At 36.3% G+C, this 21,543-nt stretch overlaps 2 protein-coding genes across 2 annotated transcripts; both read right to left on the reverse strand.

Annotated features, from left to right (window-relative positions):
• Positions 1-6,875: 6,875 nt before the first annotated feature.
• LOC143586402 (H/ACA ribonucleoprotein complex subunit 3-like protein) lies at positions 6,876-7,598 on the reverse strand. Its single transcript, XM_077067961.1, has 3 exons — positions 7,545-7,598; positions 7,168-7,210; positions 6,876-6,973 (listed from the first exon to the last, which is right to left on the reverse strand). Exons 1-3 carry the CDS (start codon positions 7,596-7,598, stop codon positions 6,876-6,878), a joined length of 195 nt encoding a protein of 64 aa, XP_076924076.1.
• A 1,505-nt stretch (positions 7,599-9,103) lies between these two features.
• LOC143586395 (protein CHROMATIN REMODELING 8-like) lies at positions 9,104-15,414 on the reverse strand. The gene is made up of 7 exons (XM_077067955.1): positions 15,273-15,414; positions 14,600-15,115; positions 14,108-14,501; positions 12,680-13,535; positions 11,884-12,493; positions 10,383-10,802; positions 9,104-9,767 (listed from the first exon to the last, which is right to left on the reverse strand). The coding sequence occupies exons 1-7, from the start codon at positions 15,363-15,365 to the stop codon at positions 9,117-9,119; spliced, it is 3,540 nt and encodes a 1,179-aa protein (XP_076924070.1). The 5' UTR covers positions 15,366-15,414; the 3' UTR covers positions 9,104-9,116.
• Positions 15,415-21,543: the final 6,129 nt, after the last annotated feature.

Raw genomic sequence — 21,543 nt, forward strand, 5'->3', positions numbered from 1 at the left:
AAGAACACTCGTCAACCCTCATTAAACCTGGATTATGAGATATCTGAATCTATTGTCTTATACCATTACCCTAACATCATTCTCAAATAACCAAACATTTGGATCGTGCCTTATATGAAATAGAAAACCACAATAAAGAATTAGTTGAGGTTAGAGAAAAGAAAAGGAAAAATCAGAAAGAGATCCTCTCTCATATTACCGAATGTCCGAATAGCTAAATGTTTCAAACCTTTCGGATTGTATCATTGTTTCAGTATCTCTGTCATACTAAATCAATTACGTTTTACAAAATGTCAAATTCTAACAATCAAAAGAATAATGATGAAGTTTCAAGCAACAGAAACATAACAGAATCTGCACAGGAGATTCATGCATGAGCAGTATTTCGTCAAAATGAAGGAAATGATCCACAACACAATAACTCGATACATAGACACAATGAAAGAAGAGATACATAAGATTCAACATTCAAATAAGACAATTAGAAATTATCCATACCGAAATCCTTTTCATCATAGAAAAATCACCAAAGACCATTTAGTAGCCCAAGGTTGTAGTTTCGAGGAATTCAAAGCCTTTAAACCAAAAGAATTTTATGGTGACCAAGGTGCCATACCAGCTTTACGATGGCTTGATGAGATTGAGACCATTGTCGTCATTAATCAATGTACTGAAATTCAAAAGATTCAGTATACATCTCTTAAATTTAAATGTAAAGCCCTAGAATGGTGGAACAACCTAGTCATGATAAAGGGCAGAGAAACCATATATCAAATGAAATGGGAAGCATTCAAAGAACTGGTGTTACAACAGTTTTGCTCCATTAATGAAATCGACCATATTCAGATCAAGTTTTTAGACCACAAAATGGAAGGCACAAATTTCAAGGAATATAATGCCAAGTTCTTTGAATATTGCTAATCAAATCCACGCCTAGATGATTCAGAATACAAGAAGATTAGTCAATACATATACGAGTTACCTGAGGAAATAGGAAACATAGTAAGAACCCATATGCCACCAACAATTTCTTTGGCCATCAGATTAGTCGAATACTTGATCAATAATATGACAAGGACATGGAAGTCATAGAGGAAAATAATGCAAAGAAGAAAGAAAAAGCGGCAGTAAAACAAATGAAAACGAACAAGGAAAGACCAACTTGTGAAAATTATGGTAAACAACGCTTTGGAAAATGTCAAAAACAAAACAAAAGCAATGCATCAGTCATATGTACCTACTGTAATAAAGTTGGTTATTTTGAAGACAATTGCATAAAGAAAACTATTATATGTTTCAGTCGTAGTGAAAAGGGACATTTCAGCACAGAAAGAAAATGAGTCATGCAAGTGGAGGTGGTATTAAGAAAAGAATGGCAGAGTAATTATGTTATACACAAGAAGAATATGGAAATTAAGAATAAAGGAGGATAAGAGTATGCCAAAAGGAATGTTCAAGAATCCAAGGCATTTGAAATAACTAATAGTTTAGGTAAACTCTTATAGACTGCTTGTAAACTCATTTTAAAACAAGAAGTTTTGTAACCATAACAGGGTCTTTAAATCCTTAATGTAAATAAAGAAAGATATTAGCATACAGATCGTTGTGATACACAAGAATGCTCATATTTATTATCCTTAAAGGAAGACAATCGAATATATAAAAATGGAAAGTTTTCCGACACTATGAACAGATATCATATTGAATTAATTCATCCTAATGAGAAAGGAAAGGAAAAATTAAATGTCAGGAGACATCAAATATGTCAGGACAGTATACCATTGAGATATATTTTTATCTACAAGATCTGTAGGAAATACAGCTGATAGGATATCAGCTATGGTTGATCAAAAAGCCAAAAATATTCAAGGAATTTGAAATTTAAACATAATTAATCATTAACGCAACATCACTGTCAGAATACAAGAAAATCAATGATCATAATCAAAGATGGAGTAGATTCAACAGACTGAATCCAAGGAACAAACAGAGTTAACATCAGTAAATATTTAAGAATACAAAACGTAAAATAAATAATTAAACACAGCTGGCCACTGTGTTTAGCAATTTATAATTACTTATGATATTTTAAATCATTGACTGATAATATCAATTAAGATACAACAATTCAATAGTTCAAACTATTCATCAACTCGTAGTTAAATACGAGAATCAGATTAGAGGGAATCTAATCATCCAAACCAAAGTCAGCGAATCTCGAGGACGAGATTCATTCCAAGGTGGGGAGGATGTAACATCCTACAAAATCCCATAATTATTTTGGACCAAATATGTCAACTTTAAAAGTTGAAGGATAAAAATATTCTCAAGATAAGTCATGGGAAAAATGAAATGAGAAAAATTAAGTATTCTTATGCTAAGGAAATGAGAAAGATTCCATCCCACATGGAAAGATGGAAGAAAATGGAAGCATTCTACATGGGTATAAATAGGAAAATAACTTTCATCCCATATGGAAACAAGAAAAGAAATGAAAGCTCTTTATAAGGAAGCAAGTTTCCATAATAATATTTTAATGTGGCTAACTACTCTCCATAGCCCTAGCGGAGGGTGCGAAGCACCCGACGAGCACAAACTTGGACTTGGACTCGGACTCAGGTGATTGGCGTAATCTGGCGTTTTGATGGCGCACTTCGCACTTTGCACGCTCGCATCGCCGTGAGCCGCATAAGGTACGCTTTAGTATTTTTGGAAAATGAAAGTATGATCAAGAAGTGGTAAGTTATCAAAGATGAAGGACCAAAAGTGAAAAATCTGATTCCAGGACACATCGCGCTACGCGATGAGCCCAGGAACGACACCATCGCGCTACGCGATGGGGTTGTATGAGTCACCAGACACGTGTCGTGACAAGGGGGACACGTGGCAGACGCTATGGCTGAGTCAGCATGCGACGCGTCAAACCCTGACATCGCGCAACGTGATGCCCAATAGAAGAAACCATCGCGCTACGCTATGGTTCCCAAAATCAACTATAAATAGGGGTGATCGGCACTCCCAACTCACACCCAACTCACACACATTTAGCCTCGAGAAGCATGTCGACCTCGTAGTGCGTTCCAAGCCCCGAAGTTTCGACGGTTTAAGCCTCAAATACGCAATAGAGAGTAGAAGTGTTGTTTGTACAAGCTTAGGCATATAAACTCCAAAGGTAGGGGTTCTGCCTAAATATTATTATTATATTATATGGCTTAGACCATAGTCAGGGGTATAGCCCGGACCTTGATCACATTTAAGCAATAATATAACTTTTCATAAGTAGAAGTTATGGTTTCTTCATGCTTAAGAAACATTAGCATTCACATACAAAGGATATAGTTAAAATAATATTTCTTTATGATTAAGAAATATAACATTCACAGGTTATAGTTGAAATATTGTTTCTTCACAATTAAGAAACATTACTTGTAAAAGATTCAGTTAAAATTTCTGTTTATTCGTGAGTAACAAACTTAAGATTTTACATACAAAGATTGTAGTTATTCAATGTTTCTTCTTGAAGAAGAAACCTATCAATAGATGTTTCTTCATGAAGAAGAAACTCAATACATGATTTGTAAACAAATGAAAAGATTATAGGTCTAAATATTTTATTCAAACAAATGATCAATCAAGGTTTAAAGCTATCAAAACCAGACTAAAGGTCTGTAGCTGGATCAAGAGACGATCCGGGTATTTATATAAACCTATTTTCTTATAGGTCAATCACATTCATTCATAAAGGTTTTCAAACGAGATCACCACATCATTCAGACAGTCAATCATAGGTGAATACGTTAAACCTTTACAAATCAGTCAAAACATATCTATACTATATAAGATAGACAGGTCGTTTGTCCTATAGAGTCAGTCAAACATTTACATGAGATTACATGATCTCTAAAACGTTGTAATACAAATTGGAGAATAAAAACAACTCAGACCGAATACACATGTGTCCGGATCCAAACATAACTGTTCAGCCTAAACAATCAAAGGCTACGTGACCGCGGGCTAATGGTCATATCTTGTCCTTCGGAATAGGCTACGTGGCTCGGAGACTTGTATGTGTGTAGGGAAGTGTTACAAATACCGGGTATAGCAATATATCTGCTGAGATATGTTGAGAAATCTATATTTGTATAATAATTGTTATTTAAATGCTTTTAGAGTCATAACGATTCACCAGCACAGAGCTGACGAATTTTTCCCCACATTACAGGAAAGCAAGCATAAGTACAGATAGCAAGGCATAAGAGTCATTTATGGAGTTAGATGCTCGCAGATGGAGATGGCTCAGTTTTAAATAAATAAAAATTGTAAACAAGAATAAACAAGGTTTGAAAACCAAATACTTGGATATTTATTATCCAAGAAATTTTCAAAATTAATTATTATTTATAATCAAAGACTTCCGCTAATAACCCGCAACTCTGATATAATTACATAACATGTATCAACTATTGGTCACACTCCTAGGCCCAGGTTTGGGATGTGACACAAAACGTTCATAAATAATTTCCCAAAATCCAAAAAAATAAAAAAGTTTTAAAATTAAAAAAAATTAACAATAAAAACAATTAATTGTGTTTATTACTCAATAAATGATTATAACCATTTATTCTGAAACATTCTTCAACTTAGGAGTTAATGTTTAAAATTAATATTCAAATTAACATGTGAAAATTATATAAATGGAAAATTAATGAGTTGGAAGCTATGCGGGCATCTAGGGGTGTTCATCGGGTCAACCCGACCGGGTTTGGGTTAATCGGGTCAGGTTAGTCGAGTTTTCCTTTAAAAGATATATAACCCGCAACCCGGCCCTATTAAGGTTCGGGTTAGTCGGGTTTGGGTTATTCGGGTTTCGGGTTAGTCGGGTCGGGTTATTCGGGTTTCGGGTTATCGGGTCGGGTTGGTCGGGTTAATCAGGTTAACCATGCTACTTTATAATTTTAAGTTGTTTTTATGTGTTTGTAACTTGTAGGTAGCAATATTTCTCATTCCACTCAATTTTCAATTTCTTTTACAAGTATTTATCTTATAATTATATATATAGGCCTGTAAACGAATCAAACGGACATGAACAAAGAAGTTTCTGTGTTCATTCATTTAACTTTTACCAAACACGAAGACCTAATCGAACAAATATTCGTGTTCATGTTCGTTAGTTAAAAACTAAACATGTTCTTGTTCGTTTATGTTCGTTCGTTTAAAGTCTAAATGAACAATTCACGAATATAAATGAACATAATTAAACAAAGATAAACGAACATGAAGGAACATATATAAAACATAAATGAACACGAACTTAAATGAACATAAAGGAACATACATTAAGAACACAAACATATTTAAATGAACATAAATGACCGCGTTCAAATAAACACAAACGAATATAAAACATATTATGGGTATATACTTTCTAAATGCAAATAATATTTTATAATTTTCTACAATATGTAAAAGAACATTAATGAACGTAAACAAACTTAAATGAATGATCATAAACGAATGTTTACGAACATAGATGAGCGAGTAAAACATGTGTTCATGTTCGTTCGTCTAATTAAATAAATACAACATTAATGAACTTTCCGTCGAACGGTTCCTGAGCAAGCAGATAATTAACTCCTATAAAGCTTATAGTATTGCCTTTATAGTGCTTATTTCACCTTTTCATCATTGTATTTAAAGTTAAGTATCACCACTAATCGAGTTATTCGGGTTAACCCGAAACCCGACTTTTTTCCAAAAATGAACCTGAAACTCGACCTTATTAACAATTCGGGTTAACCCAAATAACCTGATTAATACTTTTTGACCCTATTTAACCCGACCCGAATTAGTTTATTCGGGTTCGGGTCGGGTCGGGTTAATCGGGTTCGGGTATTTTAGACACCTCTACGGGCATGCTAGTTGAATGCCATGTGAAAAACTTTTATTGCTTTAGTAGTGTAGTAAAATTAGTTCGGCTCGAAACAGGTTATGAATGGAAAGTGTTCAATTCGAAACGGGTTGCTTTAAAAGAATATCAAATTGGTTCGGTCAAACATGTGTGTCAAAAAGGGTAATGAGTCGAATAAATTCGGGTCGAACCGTAAAAATCATAGTATTTTCTAACGTAAAAATAAAATTCATTATTCATGTATTCTTAGTTTTATATATATATTAATTTAAATACGCGGGTCGGGTTCGTGTGTGGTTCAAAACAAGTTTAGGTCAATGTGTTCTTTGAGTAAAATAAATTCGGGTGAAAACAAGTTGTTTTAAAAGAGTATTAAATTAGTTCGAATCAAAATGGGCGAGTAAAAAGAGTTATGATCAGAATGAATTTGAATCAAAACAGGTTATTTTAAAGGATAGTATTTTCTAACTTAAAAGTCAAATTTGCTATACATGTAGTTTTATGTTAATTTGAACAAGCGATTCGTGTTCATATTTGGTTCAAAACAAGTTTATTAAAACAACCGGTATTTTCAAACCCAACTTTTTCCATTGAATTTATGTTCTAATCCTTCGTCACTATTATAATTAGTGTAATATAATTTCATTTATTAGAAATTGTTTATACCTTACTAAATTATTTGGCATTATAGATTTTTTTTAAATAATTATAATTGTTTCATATGTTATGACATATACTTCATGTTTGATTTAACATAACCTGAATCGAATATGCAAACATTTTTTTATTAACTTTATATCATATTTTAGCACGGGTTACTCACATTAAAACAAATGACTGCTGATAAAATTAACAAATAACAGAGCATTCTCATTTAAACCAGGTTCACAACTACCAGTACATAACTAACCATCCGGTAAAACCACCCAATCCAAAACACACAAACTAAACATAAAGCATAAGCGATTCAGTACTTAGGAGCTGGTTTTTGCGTCGGCAGCAAGCCAAAACGCTTCTTCAGCAAAACCCTTTGCCTCGAGAACTTATCATCCGGTGAGAAACGGGCTGCAAAAAGAAAAAAAACGTCAATCAAGAATGTCGGATTGGCCCCAATAATACCTATTTTGACTGATCACACAACCCATCTAACCCGCCCATTTTGCCCCATCTGATATTTCAGCTACAAAAGTGATTAGATAATAATGCGCGAAGTGTAAGTTGAAAAGAAACCAATAACAGTTTTGAAAACGCATGCATACCAGGATGAGCCGACTGTGTGGCCAAACCGTGAGGTGATTCTTTCTGCAAACCAATAAAAGTAAGCATTAGTTTTGATTTATAACTAAAAGTCTGTCTTACATCAACTTAATACTCTTCATATATAAATGCTAGTCACAGCAAAACACCAATAGACGAATATCAATCGCTTTCGCGAACGTTTTAAAGATGCAAACAGTTATTCAAGACAAGAAAAAACACAAACATTGAATTCATTAAAATAAAGGCATCAAAATAGCCAAGGTCCTATTGCTAACACCAAACTCTAAAACAAAGAAATAGAAAAAATAAATAAATAAATAAATAAATAAAAGATATAATTAGTTAAGTAGCCAATTTGAAAGCATAAAAAACGAACCTTGGTGGTGTAAACCTTGTTACCATCTTCATTTATGTAAAACTGGAGATACATCCTGCAAAACCCACAAACCCAATGTTATTTATAAAAGTCATCGAACTAAACTAAACCCCAAAATAAGGAAGAAATTTAATCAATTTTGAACTAGAAATTGAAACCGAAAAAATTAAAGATTGTTTGTGTATTGATAGTATGCGATCGGAGGATGAGAATGAACCTTGATTGGCCGGAGAGGATGGATGACGGTGCTTCCGGTGGTTGACGGCGAATAGATAAATGTTCTGTTCTAGGGTTTTTAAGGGTTTTAGGGATTTTATAGGATTCAATTTGAGAATAATGTTGTAATATTGTACATAATGGACCTTGAAGGTTATATTAGTTGCATTACTGGTCAATATACTTTTGGACAATATCCATGGGTGAAGCTAATACTTTTTTTATTTTAAGTTGTAGTGTACAAGAAATTCTATGTAGAATATGCGAAACTACTGATTTGTTGATACCGCTTTCCGTGAGTATTTTGTTGTCTTCTCGGCCCACTCTACCTCATGTTATGCTAGCGGATCTCGATAACTGTCGACTCGTCAAAATGGTGATGCGGCGGTGGTGGGTGGGATGGTGTGGGCGATGGTCGAAGGTAGGCGGGATGGTGGGACGATGATTTTGGCTGGAGATGGAAAGATGGTATGGCTGACGATGGTATGAGACTATCAGAAGTCATAGAGATGAAGAGGAAAGGGAAGGGTCATGAGGTCTAATTTTTATTCAGCGCTATTTTTTATCTGAATGGGTAAGAGCCATTAAGATGTGGCATTTTAACAAAACAAGCACTCTTAAGCCTGAATGGGTTAGACCCGAACCATTAAGAGGCTCATTCAGACCCAAACAAACAGCCCTAAGTCTCGCCGGTGATATGTCGACAAGTGTAGGTACTTTATGTACATGTTTTTTTAAGTTATTGAGCGCGCTTGAAGTATACGGAGGAGTGACAACGATCCCCCTTTTTTAAACATGTGTATATGAGATCTTTAGAATTCGAACATTTCACTCGTTGTAACATGTTTAAAGTCAACAGATAACCCTTTCTAGCCTTTTAACAAGTAGGACAAATATGTAGAAAAACAATTCCATGTAAAACTAAATAACTTTTTACTTTTTTTATATTCCAACTATATAATCCCACTGTTGAGTGTTGACAGTCCATGGTTGCAATAGAAAAGATAGTCCATGGTTGCAACAGAAAAATAGATTCATTTTGTTATTTGTAGATATATTTCATAAAGAGATGAGTTTTAAAAGCAAATATTTCAACAACATAGCTTTTCTACTTTTAGCTGATGTTTGCACTTTGTCGGGGTGCCAATTTTTACCATAAAAATTGAAAAAATAAGAGAAAAATAAAGGGTAACGTGAGCCCAAAAAAAAATAAATTATCAAATGTACACTAAACCTCCAACCTATTTAAAAGAAAAAAATTTAAAGTTTTTCCTAATCCTCGGTTAAAATCTTGAATCGTTGCAATAATCACCTCTCAAAAATTAAACAAACCAATAACCAGTCGCGCCATTAGTGTTAATGATACTCGGGTTTTAAAATCCACGACGACCCATTCGGGCTTTTCTCCAAAGTTGCAATCTCCTTCAAGAGAGACTTAAACAGAGGCAAATCCTCTGTCGGAATCCTCTCTTTAAAATGCTTCACTATACTAGCCGAATCACTTGACCCGTCTCGTTGTTGTAAAAAAGTACAAATTTGACGGATCAAAACCTCAGATTGCACCCCACCCAAGTCACGAGACAACCGGGTCCGGCCACTGGAACTCGAACTTGACCCTGCAACGAACTGGTTGTCAAGTGCATCACCAGCCGCTTGCTCACGAGTCCCTCTAATCTTCGCAAGTAATTCAGAGGAAGATAACGCTTTACCACCCAATGCACCCGCAGCAAACCGTTTGTTGTTAGACGGCCCTTCATCAGCTCGGGTTTTGGTAACCAATTTAGAGTTCACGGTTGACCCACACTTCCGGGTTACAGATGGCCCGGGTGCACCCGCAGTTCCAGATCTCCCGGTCCAGGTCGGGACCGAGATACCGTCTCGGCTACAAAGCATTCTCGACTGGCGTAACGCTTCCGCGGCCCGGTGGGCGATTTGGGAAGCTTGCTCATCAAGCTTCACTTTTTGTTCGTCATTGGCATTCATTATTAGATCATGGTTCACTGCACTCTGAAAGCCATCAAAAATTGAAGAGTTAATTACAGAAATGGTCCGTGTGTTTTGGCCCAAGTCACAGCTTTGGGTATTTAATAGTTTACACAAACAGCTTTTGGTTAATTACAGAAATGGTCCATGCAGTTAAAATAGATTTATTACATAAATGGTCCCTCTGGTTATAAAAGAGTAGAATGGGCATATTTACTAAACTTAATAGAAAAATCAACACAAGTTTAGTCTTAGATTTTAGCCCCAACCTTGCTATAAAATAAAAACCACGAAACCCAAACTTGCAACTTTTAGAACTTAGTACCCCAAAGGTTTGACTTTGGCCAAACCATAAGAACTATTTATTTATGTTATAAGATCGAACCATGCTTTTGGTCCCTGTGGGAAAAAAAGACTAAAATGCCCCTCATGTGAATAGCACATTATCAGATTTGACAGAAAAAATGGATGGAGTAAGCACCAGGGGCTGAAAGGGTTATAGAATTTAAACCTTAGGGCATAATATGTCCATAGACTGCTTTTTGAACTGAAATGGTAAAACAGGCCAAACCACAGGGACCAAAGATTTTAAAAAATCAAGAATCAAATAATAAACTATAATAAAAGGCAAACACTTACATGAATCCCCTGAGCATCAAAGAGACTTTTCAAAATACTTGTTTCCTCGCCTTCTTGCTCGTTACAATCATCGATTTTTTCTTTTTCTTTATTTTTGGATGACTTTTTGGTGCGTGTTGCAGGAATCTCATTTGGATTGCTTGCATTAGAACCAACAATATTTACATCTTGAGATAACTGACTGAAAATATTAGATGTCTCAGTATTGTCGTTATCTCTATCATCGTTTAATCTGAAAAGATCTTTCATGTCTCGGGCCTTGAAGAATCTTTTTTGTTGTGGGTTTTTTAAGATTTTGTTTGTTAAAAAATGTTTGTATATTTGTCGTTGATACACCTTTTCTTCTATTGTTCCTCGGGTTATTAGTCTATAAACTGTTACATCTTTTGTTTGACCAATACGCCATGCACGCTCTCTCGCCTGTTAACAGCAATGCAAAAAAAAAAAAAAAAAAAACAGGTATAATAAGAAATCAAGCTTAAATGTCAACATTTTTACTTACAAATTAGTATCTGAATTATGTTTTACCCCTACGGGTCAAATGGGTCATGTTAACAATCTTACTTCCACTGTCCCAAATAAATTGTTCATCAAATAAAAACACAACTTAAGATGTGTACAATTAATATATGAACAGAATGATTTTACTTTCATTTAAGATACTAGTTGACTTGGAAAACTTGCAAGTCAAATACGGCCAATTAAGAGTAAAATTGGAAAAGAAAAAAATAAAACTATTTTATTTCTAAAAGACGCCCTGCTTGCGGTGCGCACATATAATGTATATATGTGTGAACCCTTGGGTGGACAAAAGTAAAATTGCACTAATTTTGACGTTATTTTACTAATCACGTGAAAATAACGTTAAAAGTGGCGGAAGGTTAATCAGGCATCATGTGGTGGCGTTGATAGCCGAAAGACAAGGGCACATGCACCAATCAGCCGGTGTCCCGATGATTGAGTGTTATGTGTCTTATGTCCAAGGCTTGATTCAAAACTACTATCGAGCCGGGGGTCTCACCGGAAGCAGCCTCTCTATCCCTAAGGGATAGAGGTAAGGCTGTCTACATCTTACCCTCCTCAGACCCTACCATAGCATTGCTATTGGTGGGATATACTGAGTACGATGATGATGATGATGATGATGATTTTATTTCTAAAAGCGGGCAACTGTTTTGAGTTAAATTAAAATAGGTGCACAGATAACCAGAGATAGAAGTAGTTAAAGGAAAACAGATCAAGTGGGTCAAAAAGACAAATGGGACCAAAGTCAAACCCAAGTGTTATTTTAGTACAATAAGAACTCTTAATTCATTGGTAGGGTATTATTCTGCAAATTCGTATAAATTTAAAATATTTAGGCAATCGATCTTTCTGGGTTACCTGACCCACTCGTTTTGACCCGGACCAAAAATGACCTGTTTGAACATTATCTGGTTCCTTTTAAGTCAAACCAACAAGTGGGTATCAAGGTAAAAAGACAAATAAATAGAAGTCAAACCTGCATGTCAGTGGACGGATTCCAATCAGGGTCAAAGATGATCACTCTATTGGCACCGGTCAAATTCGTCCCGAGTCCACCAACTTTAGTTGTCAAAATAAATATGAAAACCTCCTCAGAATTGTTAAACTCATCCATCAACACCATCCTTTGTTTGACAGGTGTCAACCCGTCCATCCGTCTGTACGTATAACCGTCACCGATCAAAAAATTCTCAAGAATATCAAGCATCTGTTGCGTCTGTGCAAACAGAAGAACCCTATGACCCTGTTCTTTCCAAACCCTAAGTACCTGTTTAACAACTTTCATTTTCCCGCTTCGTTCTTCGTTTCCATAATCAGGATTTTGGGCTGCGTGTTCTCTTTCAAGTAAATCAGGATGATTGCAGATTTTACGCATTACATCGATCCCATAAAGTGAGTTTCTTTCTCCGTTGAAGATTTGTTCAACTTCAGAGCTGGCGAGAAATGATTGGTATCTAGATCGTTGGTCTGATGTAAGACTGCAAAACAGAACGTGTTCGGTTTTTGATGGAAGTTGTGCGTTTACATCGGCTTTCATTCTTCTAAGAAGATATGGCATTATTAAGTCACGTAGAACAACCGCGCATCTGTATAATTTATGGAAATTTTAATAAGAAGCATAACCTTAGAAACAATAGATATAGGGATTATATTACTGAACAAAAATGGTTAATGATGAATATTAGAGGTTAAACAGCCAAAATGGGCTGAGAACAGAAATTGCCACCTCAGTTTTAATTAAACATTAGTTATATAAAAAAACTCATGCTTACCTGTAAGCAGTGGATACTTGCAAAGGTGAAGCATTAGCATAACCACCAACAGAAATTGGAACTGCAAATTCGGCTTCAAATACAGGCAAGACACCCAACTTTCCAGGAAATACAAAGTCAAACAATGACCAAAGTTCACTTAATTTGTTCTGAATAGGTGCACCCGTCATTATAATACGGTGAACGGTTTGTAACTGTTTGCAAACCAAAGTCACTTCTGCGTTAGGGTTTCTTATTCTATGTCCTTCATCTAATACCGCATATCCCCATTCAATATCAAGCAGTTTTTCACCAAGAATCCTCAACTGTTCATAAGTAGTAATCAACAAACCAGATTCACTTCTCAAAACATGGTTTATTAAAGAGTCCCACTTCTTGTTGCTTTTTGAATATATTTTTTCGTCTTCATCACTCTCCATAGTTGCGTAATCACTTTCATCTGATTTGGTTTGTTTCTTTTTATGAGAAGAATCTTGAGCAGAATCGTGTAGTATTTCAACATGAAAGTTTGGATACCATTTTTTTGATTCTCTTTTCCATTGTCTCAAAAGTGTGACTGGACATATGATAATACTCGGTTTATACATTTTACTGAAATGCAGAGCTCCAACAAATGATAAAACTTGAATGGTTTTTCCAAGGCCCATTTCGTCTCCTATTATCCCACCTGCTCTTTGGCAATGAAGCTCCCACAACCATTGCACACCAACTTTTTGATAGTCAAAGAGTTGACTGAAAATAGAATCTGGAATATTTAATCCACCTTCTAGTTTCACAAAAGTATCTTCATCACCTTCTTCTGCTGCTTCATCATCTTCTTGATTGTCATCTTCAATACTAGAGCCTCGCGTGTCATCTACATTCAGAACAATAGAAGAAATGAAGACAAATTTAACTCATTAATGTGTCCATATATTGAAAATATGTTATAGGCAACCCAAATGTATCTGATTTCACATATACCAATTCCTGCCAAAAGCATGATACTAATTGCCATATAAAGAAAATGACCTTACGAGCTTTAAAAAGACATGATTACCCTTTGATAGTTGTCAACATGCTGCAGCTCATTTGTTGTCTTTTCAAGAAAATAGTTATAGGCTTTTTTGTCAACCAACATGTTTTTGATCAAAATTGGTATTACCGTATGCATTAATACATACTTGCATGACCTCCACAATCCACATACGGTCATACGTTATCCCGTTTTCATATAAAATATGATTACAAAAGTTATGTTGTTTCAACAATAAACCTTTTTTTAATGAACTGATTTAGAACATTTTTATGCAGAAAAAAAAAACACTACTTTTTTTTATTTTGCAGGTTAGACCTGTTAAGAGATAAATCGTAATGTGAATCGACCAGTTTATAAATAAATGGATTGACATTAGGACCTATATTTTCAACTTGCCGATGATGACATACCATTTTCATCCAAAAGATTCTGCTCACGAGATGCTCGTTTCCTCCATCTTTTCTCAGGCAAAGGCCGTCTTTTTTTCTTATTTGAATCTCTAGATTTTTCTCCATTTTTCTGAGACTGAGAATTTTTAAAAGGGGTTCTAAGTCTTTGAAAAGGACGTGTTGGTGGTTCAAGTCTTGGTAAAGAATCTGGATCTAACAGCTTTGTTGTAGGACGAGCATTTGCAGCCTCTGACATTGATTGAACAGCTCTTGCTATGCTGGCAGAAGAAAAATCGTTGACTTCATTGACTTCTTCAGCTGTATTAGATGGTCCTGCTTCCTCAATGCGGCGTTCATATCCTTTTAAGTTATGAAAAGGAGTTAGAATCCCTTTTCTAACCAACTTGTCTCTTTCCTGAAACGAGAAGTCCCATTTCATTCACAATTGTTTTAATAGATATATAGCTTTTAATGTTTTGTAAAGTAAATCTAATACAACTTTAGAGAACTCACTGTTTCAACAAATCCACTAGATGCCGCGTTTAAAACAGCATCAAAATCACCATCATCACTGAAGGATACTGTTTTATGTCGCTTCAACTTCTTACTTGTTTTTGGAACTTCTTTCTGCTTGCGCTTGTGATTCAGTTCTTCTTTAACAAGATATTTCAAGATGTTTTCTTGTTTACTAACTTTAGGTTTGATTCCCAAACTTGCAACTTCTTTCTCGAGTTGAGCCTTTGTCCTCTTTAAGCTTTCCAATCTATCAGTTGCTAGAGCATGCTGAAGGGTTAGATCATTAGAACCTTGCAAAATGCTTTCTTTTCCATCTGACGGTCCACTTTCGTCATCATTATTGTTTGCACATTCTTCGGTTCTTGCAATGTTGTTCACATTTTCAATTGTGCATGCAACAGCATCTATTTCGACATTTATAGCTCTTAATCTATTAAGAACATCTGTTTGGCTGGTGGATGATGATTCATTGGTAACTTCCACTTGGCTGCCCTGTTCATCATGGTTTCTTGCCTGCCAACAGATGAAAGCGATGATTACAAAAACCAGTTGTGAAATATTCGCAGCATGCAAGCATCATTGCCCTAAGTAAACAGATAATATGATAAAGCTTAAACTGATAGTTCTTTGGTTTATATCATAAACAGAACAGAACAGACTAAACTAACACCTGTTCTAATATATCATGTTCAAGTTCGTCTGGATTCGCTGACGTGACTCCAAGACTACTCAACAGAGCTCTATCTTCTTCCACTTCGTTCATTCTGAAACAGTTATATTATAAGCACTGAGATCCCAATCAACCATCGACACTGCCACAACCACAAATTCATTACCGTTACTAACAGATAGCAAAACAAACTAATGCAACAACACAATAAATAGGACTTGAATCTCGCAACGTTTTAAAATTGGCGCGCACGCGCATAAAACCAATAACTAAGCTCGTGTTGTGTATAACATCATCCACCTTCTTTTGCTTACAAAACGCCATAACCTGCTTGACATCCAAGACCTGTTTCTAGTACAGTAGTTCACTTTCATGCAGCAATTCAACACACTTATGATCATTATCGCACTAAATGGATCACTAATGTCCTCTAAACTCGTATCTTCTTCGTCTAATTCATAAATTGGTTTTCTACTTTCTACAACAATGCCTAGGGCACAAACATACAACTTGTTTCAGTATAATTTCATCAATGCAAAATTGTTAATATACAAACTACACAATTAAACAACGATCATATACGATTTCCATCAGTCTAACCTAACCGAGTCTTCTAAACTAAACGATCGAGCGTAAAATCAATACAATCAAATAACAAATAGAGGATTTGTGTCAGTCGAACCTGAAGGACTCGTTTGTGATTGATTAAATGGATAAATTGAGGAAATTAAAGAGCGAATACAAATCGCAGTGATGATTAATCGAACTAGAGATTAATTAATTTGTCAAGTGGATTGTGTGTTCTGATTTCGCTCTTTGAAAACCTAAATTAAATTAACTCGTTCATCCCCAAACGAAAACGGTGTCGTATTTGAAGATGTGGACCGCTTTGGGTCGGTTGCCTTGTTTCGCACACCAGACTCGTTAGGTTTCGCGCCTACTATCAACTACATTAGGAGAAACTACTCTGTTCCTGACTCTGCGCATAAGTAATAACAAAATATTATACGGGAAGAAAAACACATGTTAAGGTACATACTAATTGTTTCTAGCTTTTGCTAGTTTTGTTTTAATAAAAGTTGTTCCAAGAAAAAGGTACATACTAAAACCATAAAAATTTTGGGATGCTAAAGTGAAAAGTAAACAAAGTTTAGCAAAAAGAAATGTCATGAAAATTGAAACAATTTAAAACTTAGGAGGGCTAAATTGAAACAATCTAAAATTCAAAGACTAAAGGTGTAGAAAATTAAATTAAACTGTAGCAGGTTGTTTCCTTTAATATATAGTGTAATAGTCAACTCTGATTTTAATTAAAAATTTTTAAACGGTCAATTTGGATCGCTTACGGACACTAACCCACCCGATCTGGAGGAAATCCACCTATAGGTGAGAAAACAAAATGGCCCAATTTAAACTCCTATTTTTTGTCTCAAGTGGGATTTGAACCCAATAACTCCACCCTTATATTAAATTAAAGTCGAATAAATATTATAGAGCTAGCCGCAATTATGGTAAAATACGTCATGCGATTATTCACGTCTGTCTTGTGATAGATGATAAACGACCAATGATTATATTGTTGAGTATCTTTTGTGAGCATAAATAATCAGGACCGAGTGTGCAGTATCGCAAAGCGCTCACTAACCCAGCAGTCCATAGTTTTAAATGTTTTTTAAATACATTTATATATAATTGTTTTAAACTAGTATTGACCCCCGCGTTGCGGGGGGGTTGAAACTGTGTTGACGATGGAGTATTTCAAAAAAGCTAATTAGTAGCGTTTGCGGCTTGCATTGGCATAAGATTAGTAGTACATAGTATTTACATATCCCTTTACATTAGAGGGTATTTCAAGCTATACATGCATAATATTTCCAAGGCCTTAGTACAAAATATCATTAGTTATCTTCATGAAGACATATCTCGGACCTTCCAAAAGTTAGTTTATGCCATCTCTTGCCACAACGCATTCTGGTAGGTATTAGATGTTCCCAAAAAGCATGCTTAATTCCTTGGATGTGCCTAAATTTTACATTCTTTGTTTCTTTTCAGCAGTACCTATGAAATACACATGTAATGTTTAAGGATCACACATGCATGCCATCTAATTTAAACATTAGGGTAATTTTGCTTATTTCCAGCGGTACCAATGACAATCGATTTTTTCTTATGATATGCAATTCAAATTTTTTTTACCCTGTGTAGCTTTGGTCTATGTATATTACGTAACTGGTGATGAAGTTATATTGTACATGGTTCTTCTTGCATCGGTCTTTTTGCTTTTGGGTTAGGGGTTGTTGGTTGAAGGGGGTTGTTGCGGTGGTAGCGGTGTTGTCATGAGGATGAGGGTGTTGATGGTGTATGTCTAACGTGTCGGCGATCTTGTCGACTTGTGTGTTTACGTGCTTACTTGTTTACTTGCTTACGTGCGTTGATTTCGATCATACGCCCCCCTTTGCACTCAGGTTCGTTGTATCAAGTGAAAAAGTGACCTCATATCCGAGTACGTTGGTTGTGTACCAACTAGAAAGGACCTCCGTTTGTTCTTTACACTCAGGTCCATTGTATCGAGGGTAAAGAACCCTTATTTGCGCATTTCACAAGTTTCATGGAATTGATTGGTTTTTATGTATTGTATAAAACTGTGTGAACTCAATAACTATTCGTATAGTTGACGTTATTTATGCATATGCTACAGGTACAAGCATTAGAGGATGATCATTGGAGAAGAAACTAGACTTAGGATATTTAATCAAATGGAAAAGAATGTTTAGTTATATTTTCCTTGTATTACTTGTTTAAACTTGTGTATTTGAAGTATTAATGAATTAATCATAATATTGTCACATAATAGTGCCACATGTGTTTTGAACAATCTGTACGTCACACTCGGACGTTTCCGCTTTAGCCGGGGTGTTACATTTGGGCAGGATATCACTCCATGGAGGAGTTCGCAGTGACTCTCGTCCTATAAACGGAGGCGGATACACACCTCCCTATTTACACGGAGAGCATCCATCATATGTCGGACGATGACCTGCGGGATTAGTGGCGCGCCATCAGCGATGAGCCATTTGGGGATAGGGCCACGAAGTCCAAGGTCTCCGCCATTAGGGACCTGCTGCATAGGTATGTTCCTAATGCGCATTGTATTGTATTGTATTGTATTGTATTGTATTGCATTGTATTGTATTGTATTGTATTAAGTAAAGTTAAGTTAAGTTAAGTTATATCCATATTATACAGGTATCTACACAAACTGATTACGACGTCTATTTCGGGTTGTAGTCAGAGCCCGGAGCACTACAGCCTTCGCGACCTATTTTTTTAGGTGTCTGCTGACCGGCACGGCCTGTAACCTTGCTAGGGGGTTTGCAAACTATTTCGCCAGGTATTACCACAGGAAGGCATGAGGGTCCTTGATAGGTGGCACGTCACCCATCTTGAGATCTCGTTAGGCCATGGAGACCTGATGGATGGCTTGCCTATCGCATCGACCCCCCTCCCCCGAACCCACTGGATCGCGGCCGTTGCACCACTATGCACATTGTGCATTCGTTCGATAGGCCTAACGGCCCGTACGACCGACTAGTGACCGGGGTTGGGAAACTCTCGGTGCCTTTAGTCCAGCCTCCCCCGCTCATAGCAGCGGAAGCGCGTATTTTCGATCAGCCTGTCGACGAGCGGGCGGGGGAGGGGCCGGCGGGGATTCGGATGCTGGTGGGGACACGCCTCAGGATCCGGACCTAAGGTATGCTTTATTATATTATCGTTTTACTGTTGCTTTTAATTCGTCTATTTATTAAACGTATTTTTATTATTTTGTTACTAGCCGCCGCAGCACGTTCCACGTACATATCATGCGGTGCGTTTGGATCCCTCCACCGACGCCAGGTCGCGGGCCGTTGAGCGTCGCTCGCTACGCATGGGGCAGTGGATGCTGCAGATGTCGCGCCAGATTAGCTGGATTGTTAGCTATCTGAAAGTGCAGCAGACTGGACATATATACACCGTGCCCCCCCCCCCCCCACCCCGCCCAATTTTGACCACGAGGCGAGCACGTCGGGCGTCAGACATAGACAAAGCGACAACATGGCCACCGCCGGTTAGGTATCGGGGGCCAGGCGCAGGGCAGAGGACGACGACGACGTCGGTGATGCGGCGTTTAGGGCCCTAGACGACATAGATTTCGGGGGGTTTTGTATATTTGTATACTTTTATTTTATTTGTTGTATTTAGTTTTATTTGTACATATTTGGTATATTATACTTGTTTTGGTGTGTATATGTGTGTTACTTGTTTTGACCGAACTCTTACAAAACGAGCTGACTATTAGTAGCAGTTATTTATTAATATTAAATAAAAAAACAATTTATGTATTTTATAAATTTATTATAAAAACAATAAAAAGAAAACAAAACAAAACAAAGAAAAAGAACATAAGACAAAATTTAAGTGGGTTTTTCTAGAAAACCCACCAATACGCGGCGTATAGCTCGATACGCCGGGTATTAAGGGTTTTCTAAAAAACCCCCATGGTGTCTCCAGAATTTCCGTTTTTTTTAACAAACCTAAGTGGATGTTTGGTTGGAGGTAATGGAATGACGGGGCAATGGAATGGGAGAAGAAATGGAATGGATAAAGAAATGAAATGGATCATTACCATTCTTTTGTTTTGTTTGGTTAACCTATAGGAATTAAATGAATTATTACTTTACGTTGTTTGGTATCCAGAAAAATAGTAAGAATGAAATAGAAATAATAAAAATACTCCTATCTCAAAATAATTTTTTTTACCAAAAAAAAACTTCATTGACGACGGTGATGGTGGTAGCTCCAGCGACGAAAATGGTGGTGGCGGTGGCGGCAGTGGTGGTAGCAGTCAGGCGACAGGGGCAATGGTTGTGGTTATGGTGGTGGTGGGGGTGGCGGTGGTAGCATTGGTAGTGATGGCGATGGTAGGGTGGCGGCAACGGTGGTGGCGGTCAGGTGGTGGTGGTGGTCAGGCAGCGACAGTGGTGGCGGCGGTGTTGGCCAAGCGAAGGAGATGACAATGGTTGCGGTGGTAATGCTGGTTGTAAGGTGGTGGCGATGGTGGCATCTGTAACACCCGGGCTAAAGCGGAAACGCCTGAGTGTGACGTACAGATTTCTCAAACACACGTGACACTATTAGATGATTTAATAACATTATTTCATTTAAATCATCATGTAACACAAGTTTATCAAATAATACAAGTTGAAACAATAAATAATAAATGATAAGTTGTTCTTTGAATATCCTATAGGTATGCTATGTGTCTTCTAACTTTCATCCTCGTATTTTTACACCTGTAACATATGTATAAAATAAAGTCAGCTATGAACATAGCTGGTGAGAATCCCACAGTTTGATATAATACGTAAAAATCATACAATTCCATGAAACTTGTGAAATGAGCACACAAGGGTTCTTTACACTCGATGCAATGGACCTGAGTGTAAATAACAAACGAAGGTCTTTTCCAGTTGGGGCTACCAACGTACTCGGGTATGAGGTCCCTTTTCCACTCGATACAAATAGACCTGAGTGCAAAGGGGGGGGGGGGCGTATGATCATACTTATTGAGGCAACCATTAAGCAAGTAATTCTGAGCAAGTAATCAAGTAAACACACAAGTCCATGTAATAAATTGTAGTTTGTATATGACTCGATAAATCATTGAGTAAATAGGATACATATGTTACCCCCAAAAATAAAAGCGTTAAAAAGGGGGTGTGAGAAACTCATCTTGAAATCGAAGATAAACTTGTAATGAAAGCCAAAAGCATAATAACGAAACCGAAGCAACCAAAGTGTGTTAAATGATCCGAAACGATTGAACTTCTCAAACTATAATTAAAACAAAAACAAAATCTAACTATCGGGATTGAAAATGTTATATATTTTGGTTTTAGGTGTTAAGCATCATTTCAATATATTTTATTAGCATTTTATGGCTTCTTATATTATAAAACTATATTTAAACTTTACCGGTTTTTTACGAACTATTTTAATATTATTTGATTAAAAATTTAACACCATTATAAGAAATATGATATTTGCAAATTACGGATTTTAACGATATTGTTTTAATATTAATAATCTAATATTAATACGAAGCATGGATTTTAATTGATAAGGCTTATCTCAAATGAATATAACTAATTTGTTGAATTAAAGTTAACGAATGAATTAAAATTTAGCGAAGTTAAAGTTAACGAGTTGAGATGTACGAATTAATATTACTGAA

Source organism: Bidens hawaiensis, unplaced genomic scaffold (assembly GCF_021521415.1).
Source record: "Bidens hawaiensis isolate Kalapana, Puna unplaced genomic scaffold, B.hawaiensis_p1.1 tig00034643_1, whole genome shotgun sequence".
In the NCBI taxonomy this organism is placed as follows: Eukaryota; Viridiplantae; Streptophyta; class Magnoliopsida; order Asterales; family Asteraceae; genus Bidens; species Bidens hawaiensis.

Excerpts from the sequence above, each read along its gene's own strand:
- LOC143586402 (XM_077067961.1), bottom strand. The coding sequence starts at position 7,598 with ATGTATCTCCAGTTTTACATAAATGAAGATGGTAACAAGGTTTACACC. Across the intron at positions 7,211-7,544 it reads ACAAGGTTTACACCACCAAG|AAAGAATCACCTCACGGTTT; the intron begins GTTCGTTTTTTA and ends ATTGGTTTGCAG. Across the intron at positions 6,974-7,167 it reads CACACAGTCGGCTCATCCTG|CCCGTTTCTCACCGGATGAT; the intron begins GTATGCATGCGT and ends TTCTTTTTGCAG.
- LOC143586395 (XM_077067955.1), bottom strand. The coding sequence starts at position 15,365 with ATGAACGAAGTGGAAGAAGATAGAGCTCTGTTGAGTAGTCTTGGAGTC. Across the intron at positions 15,116-15,272 it reads AACATGATATATTAGAACAG|GCAAGAAACCATGATGAACA; the intron begins GTGTTAGTTTAG and ends ATCTGTTGGCAG. Across the intron at positions 9,768-10,382 it reads TTGATGCTCAGGGGATTCAT|AGTGCAGTGAACCATGATCT; the intron begins GTAAGTGTTTGC and ends GATGGCTTTCAG.